This window comes from Petromyzon marinus, unplaced genomic scaffold (genome assembly GCF_048934315.1).
Source record: "Petromyzon marinus isolate PM22_M1 ecotype Great Lakes invasive population unplaced genomic scaffold, UKy_Petmar_22M1.pri1.0 PM_G_Scaffold_96, whole genome shotgun sequence".
Classification (NCBI taxonomy): Eukaryota; Metazoa; Chordata; class Hyperoartia; order Petromyzontiformes; family Petromyzontidae; genus Petromyzon; species Petromyzon marinus.
Genome location: NW_027423053.1, coordinates 132,358 through 138,515, shown reverse-complemented (window position 1 = coordinate 138,515; position 6,158 = coordinate 132,358). Strand labels below are relative to the sequence as shown.

General features: G+C 57.0%; 1 protein-coding gene across 1 annotated transcript; it reads right to left on the bottom strand.

The window, feature by feature from the left end:
• Window positions 1-2,331: 2,331 nt before the first annotated feature.
• On the bottom strand, window positions 2,332-5,358 carry LOC142922451 (pleckstrin homology domain-containing family A member 6-like). The gene is made up of 5 exons (XM_076063251.1): window positions 5,208-5,358; window positions 4,250-4,386; window positions 3,975-4,117; window positions 3,583-3,696; window positions 2,332-3,247 (listed from the first exon to the last, which is right to left on the bottom strand). Exons 1-4 carry the CDS (start codon window positions 5,316-5,318, stop codon window positions 3,611-3,613), a joined length of 477 nt encoding a protein of 158 aa, XP_075919366.1. The 5' UTR covers window positions 5,319-5,358; the 3' UTR covers window positions 2,332-3,247; window positions 3,583-3,610.
• Between the last annotated feature and the right edge of the window lie 800 nt (window positions 5,359-6,158).

Here is a 6,158-nt window from a genome sequence, read left to right as displayed (position 1 = left end):
CAATCTAGGCGAGGCCGGAGGCTTTGCACGGGACTAGGCCTCGTCACGGCAATCTGTCAGGTGAGTACTTTGTGCTATAGAGTCGATATATACTGCTACTAGCGGGGAAACATTTTAAAACGTCTGAAAACTTAAAAACTTAACATACAAATGAAAAGATAACTCATTAATTTAAAATAAAATCCGTTTAAAATAAAATCCGAGCGCGCCAAGAATCGATTATTTCAATCGCGCAAAGGAATCAAAGGTTGTAGATTCCTTTAGAATCGTCTTGAAGCGACGACGCTCGCTTGCGAGGGATTTGGCTTTCTAACCGCGGGGTTCGCGTAGAAAAATAACATTGCTGGGCGGCAAGCCCTAAGCCCCCTGCTTGGCATAGGCTATTCCGTTTTCCCATCCCTAAACTTTAAGGTAGTTTAATTCACGATTTAGTGAGATTTTTACTTATTATTTTACCGCTCAGCGCGCGACAGCACACATTTGCACATGCGCAAAACGCTTATATATTCACAGCTCCATTAAAACATAAATTTAATGTTTACTAATTTGATTACTCTTAATTATTAGGTCAGATGATAGAGGTTGAGCAATGTTTTTTGTTTGTTGTGGTTGCACCCGATTCAAGAGCCAAATGGCTCACAGGGCTATACCAAAATAAAAAAATAAAAAAAACTGAAATAAATAAACCACGACAAGGCAAATGTCCATGGGCCCAAAAAGGGACCAACGACAAAACCCAGCAAACGGATCCTGGGACACATTGCCCGGGGCCCCGGGAGGGGGGAACCGGGGGATGACGTAACCTTCCAGAATGTTCCAGAAGGAAGGCGTGGCTAGGGCGGAGCAAGCTACGAACCAGTATATAAGCCGGACCTCTCAGAGGTCTGGCTCAGTCATCTGCAAGCTGAAGAACGAAGACCTGGGCTGAAGAGAGGACCCTGGACCCCAAGCTCTGATGTCCTTCTAAGGGCCGGAGCTCAGTGAGGCCAGTGGTCAGAACCCACGGACCGGGACGGTGGGGTCAGATAGCCTCCCCTAGGTCCCAGCCGGAGGACGATAGGGAGCGAGTTGCCCAGTGTTAGAGAGCGAGTTGCCCAGTGATAGAGAGCGAGTTGCCCAGTGATAAGGAGCGAGTTGCCCAGTGATAGGGAGCGAGTTGCCCAGTGATAGAGAGCGAGTTGCCCAGTGATAGAGAGCGAGTTGCCCAGTGATAGAGAGCGAGTTGCCCAGTGATAAGGAGCGAGTTGCCCAGTGATAGAGAGCGAGTTGCCCAGTGATAGGGAGCGGGTTGCCCAGTGATAGAGAGCGAGTTGCCCAGTGATAGGGAGCGAGTTGCTCAGTGATAGGGTGCGAGTTGCTCAGTGATAGGGAGCGAGTTGCCCAGTGATAGAGAGCGAGTTGCCCAGTGATAGAGAGCGAGTTGCCCAGTGATAAGGAGCGAGTTGCCCAGTGATAGAGAGCGAGTTGCCCAGTGATAGGGAGCGGGTTGCCCAGTGATAGAGAGCGAGTTGCCCAGTGATAGGGAGCGAGTTGCCCAGTGATAGGGAGCGAGTTGCCCAGTGATAGGGAGCGGGTTGCCCAGTGATAGGGAGCGAGTTGCCCAGTGATAGGGAGTGAGTTGCCCAGTGATAGAGAGCGAGTTGCCCACTGATAGAGAGCTAGTTGCCCAGTGATAGGGAGCGAGTTGCCCAGTGATAGGGAGCGAGTTGCCCTGTGATAGGGAGCGAGTTGCTCAGTGATAGGGAGCAAGTTGCCCAGTGATAGAGAGCGAGTTGCCCAGTGACAGGGCTCATAGAGGCCATACCTCCCCAGGCATCGGGTTAAGGGACTGATACACACACTCAACACCGATAAACCCTTTGTGTTAGGGACCTTGTATAAAAGATGATACATGTGTTGCCTGATCAGAAGTTTTATTCGTCAATTTATAACCACCACAAATGTAACGGGATAATTTACCAACGTGCTGTATTGAAGTGTCATGTTTTTTTGCGTGTTTTACATATTTTTGCATCACTTCGTTTGTTTTTTTTATTAACTTTTAATACACCGCTAGTAGTTTATTTTTATTTTTTTGCAGCAACTTTTGGGTGCAAATGCCACCCATCGGGTAAAAGGGGGTGCATTGCTTTGCCAAATGCGGCACGTCAATATATAGGCACCGAGATGCTGTCGCTTAAAGTCTAAAAACGCAACCTTGGGGGGGGAGGGGGGGGGGTGACTCAAGGCGCGTGCGTGCGACGATGGATTTGATTGGCTGACGCCATTCGTCGTCACAATGGACCACGTCACAACGGGCCACGTCACACCGGACACGGGCGCGCTTGAGGTCGGGGTGCGGCACGCGCATGTTGGGAGAGGGCGCGCGTCGCTGGCCCAACAAACAACCAACAAACAACCAACAAACAAACAACAACCGCTACTCGTTGTCGAGGTGGCGGCGACGTCCGCCACGGCGTTGTGCGCCAGACGAGGTGGCGGCCCTCCTGAGGCCGTGACGAAGGGGACAGACCCAGGTGCCGCGTGCGTGGGTCGACTCACCCAGAGCACCCAGGACGGCCATAGAGAGAGTTACCTTCGCCGACCTCCACATTAAAACCCAGACATCGATATGGGCGTTGGGGGGGGGCTAAAGTCTCTTGCAAAAAAGGATACCTGGGGGTAAGAATACAATCAAAGGCCATTTTCTCCCCGCAGCGAGAGCATTTGAACAAAATGCGTGCGTCTGGAAATCGTCACGTGTTGTTATCCTGTCTTTGACGGTTGAGCATCGTCGTCATCCTCATTAATATTCCAAACGCAAGTGTGGTTATAAAATCGTTTGGGGGTCATTTTAAAGTTATCACCATTTAACGTGGGCATACAAACAGTAGCTCCCTAGGGTCGCTAAATCTACTGTACACTTTTATAAAATCTGCTAAGAATGCCGATACAACTTTCCCTCTCCCTTCTACGAGAATCGAACACTTGAAGAAACTCTTTGTGAGCGGAGAAGGGGCACCGCCCACACCACCTGCACCGCCCGCACCGCCACTTCTTCATCCGGTAACGACGCCGCTCGTCATTGGGGCTCTGTAACGATCGTCGGGATGACGACGGCGACAGACGCACGGCCGTTCGCGGCGGCGTCCTGCATTCTCCCCCCGCCCCCTCCTCCCCGTGCGGCCGCGTTCTCGCGGACACCTCTTCTTGTTCCCTTAATCGTCGTCGTCCTCTTCCTTCACCTCTTCCGCCAGGTGTATGACACCTGGGGGTGGGGGGGGGGGGGGTAGGGGATTTCAAGAGCAACGGTGAAACTGAGGGTACCACCGGCAACACGAGTACTCATGCCGAGATGTCAACCACAGCGGTGGCCGTGAGCCCGAGATTGTTCCGAGTGGGTGAGCGAGTGAGTGAGCGAGTGCCTGAGCAAGCGAGCGAGTGGGTGAGAAAGTCCATGAGCGAGCAGGTTGAGCGATTGGGTGAGCGTGCAAGCGGGTTATCGAGTGGGTGAGTGAGCAAGCGAACGAGCGGGTGAGCGAGCAGATGAGCCAGTGGGTGAGCGAGCGGATGAGCCAGTGGGTGAGCGAGTGAGTCTCTCACCGCTGAGCTGAGCGGAAACCTTGGCGTTTTAAACAAGCGTAGAATGGCTGCCGTCGCCGGGCGCCGATGCATCCTGGGAAGGGGACGCCTCCTTCGTCGGGGAAGCGACTTTGTCTGTCGGGCGGGCGGCAGGAAACAAAACCAGAGAGCGGAGCGACGGGCGTGAGGAACGCGGAGACTCGCTTCGGCCGGGTTGGTCACCCGGAAAATATATCCCCGCTCCGGCACACCGCGTCCGGTATACCACGGAGTCGAGCGCCACCTACCGCAGTTTACCGGCGACCCGGTGAACAAATGGCGAGGCGCCAAACCCCGTGAGGGGGACCCCTGGAATACCGCGTGCCAGGTGCCGCCGACGCGCGGCCGAGCCGCCCGCGGCGGTGGCGCCGTACCGGCCTTGCTGCGCTGGCACGCCTCCTCGGCGAGGGCGCACGACATGCTGACGATGCGCTCCAGCTCCTGCACGTGCACCTCCGCCTTGCCCCGCGTCGCCTCGCAGCTCGCCGGCGACGGCGGCGGCGCCGCGTTCTGCACGCTGGCAACGCGGAGGGGGCGGGGAAATGTGACGGCGGGCGGTCGCGGCGGTGCGAAACCGGAAGGCGGCCCCGGTTAATACCGCGACGCACCGTGACGCGTGCGTGACGACGCGAGCGTGACGACGCTGTACCTGGACTTGGCGAGCATCGCCTTGATCCACTCCGTGTTCTTCTGCCACGCCTCCATTCCCAGGGGGATCGGCGGCTCCTCGGGGTCCTCGTCCACGTGGAGCTCGGGCACCGTCACGTGGCGACGAGGGGGGGGCACCTGCGGGCCGGGGGGAGGGGGCATAACCGTGACCGGCTCGTCATCAACATCATCGCTCCCGTTATCATCGGTAAACATCGTCGTCATCGCTCGCTGTCATCGTCACCATCAAATGCCGTTGCAAACATCGTAACCATGGTCATGAATACTGACATCGTCATGGCTCTCTTTACCACTGTCATCGTCATGACAATCGTCGTCGTAACTACGGTTATCATTGCTGCCTTTGCCATCATCATATACATAATTAGCATTGCTATAATCAAAATCATTTTCTACATCACAACGCTACCATTGCCTTTATGGCTGTGATCACCAGCACCTAACAACAGACACAGAACAATGCTCAGATTTGGATCTCTCTCTCCGTGACCTCCTGCCCGGGTCCAGCTGTTTTCGCTCCTGACCTCCGACTCCTGATTGGAACCCAGGCCTCGTAAGCCCAAAATCCCAGAACTCTCAGCAGCATTTGAAACATCACCGCCAAGCGCCACATCTCTCACCATCCCAACACCCCCCCCCCCCCACCTCTCACTCATCAACCGGATATAGCTCTCAATCCAGACCCGGATCTCTACCCACTGATCTCTAACCCTGGATCACCTCTGACCTTGGCTGTGTCTCACCTCTGACCTTGGCCGTCTCTCACCCCTGGCCCTAGTGTGTCTCACTCCTGACCCCGGCTGTGTCTCAACTCTGACCCAGGCTGTGTCCCACCCCTATGACCCTGCCATCTCACCTCCCACTTTCACCCAGGATTTGGCTGTCTCTCACCTCTGACCCTCACCGTCTCTCACCCCGAACCCCCGGCTGCATCTCACCTCTGACCCCGGATCGTAGCTGCCGTCGAGCTCCGTGAATGCGGTGCGGAGCCGCGCGATCTCCTGCGCCGGCGTCTCGGGCGCCGGCGCGTCCTGCACAGCGCGCTCCATCTCGGCGATGTCCAGGTCGTCTTGGCGCTGCCTCAACTTCGTGAGCTGCAATGACGCGGCGGCGGTGTTGGATAAGGCAGGCGGACACCACACCACCACGGCCTCATGGCCCATGGCCTCGTGGCCCAAAACCTCATGGCCCAAGGCATCGCCCACAGTCTCGCCACGGTGTCTCCCCCGCGATAAAATGCGCCACATCGGTTGACGCCAGGCCCACCGAGTGGTAATGACGCGGAAATGGCGGCACCTCAACGTAGCAACGGCGCGAAAAGCCACGGCTCGTGGAACGTGTCGACTGACTGGGATGGCCGTCCTCTCTGTGCTACTTTGTACGTGCCATGGGTTGACTGACTGAGATAGACTGGCAAATGCACCACCTGTGCCCCCCTACTGGTGCCAACAAACAAACCGTCGGGGCAAACGCTGCTAGCGAGTAGCAGCACCTATGAAGGCCGGCACGGCACACGAGGGGGTGGGCTGGCCAGCACCACGGTCGTGCCAACACACACACAGGGCACGTGCCATCTTCAACCCACACATACAGGGCACGTGCCAACCCCAACACACTCACACACCCGCGAGACGTCCACGGACGCGGGCCGTGTGGGCGACCGCGCCGCCAGGACGGTCCGGCGATCGAGCGTCATCGCGTGGCCGCGTCGGCCCGATCCCCCCGGGGTCACCGTCGTCGCCGCGTCCCCCCCGACGCCGCTCCCGGCCGCCGCCGCCGCCGCCTTTTGATTAAGCTTGAGCCGCTCCAGTTGCTCCTCCGCGGTCATCTTGCCCCGGGCGGCACCGCCCGCGGGACCGCCCGCCGGGTACAGCGCGTCCATCGCGCTC

Coding starts and splice junctions, on each gene's coding strand:
- LOC142922451 (XM_076063251.1), bottom strand. CDS start 5,318: ATGGAGCGCGCTGTGCAGGACGCGCCGGCGCCCGAGACGCCGGCGCAG. Junction 4,118..4,249: donor GCGATGCTCGCCAAGTCCAG/GTACAGCGTCGT, acceptor CCGCGTTGCCAG/CGTGCAGAACGCGGCGCCGC. Junction 3,697..3,974: donor GTGCCAGCGCAGCAAGGCCG/GTACGGCGCCAC, acceptor CCCGCCCGACAG/ACAAAGTCGCTTCCCCGACG.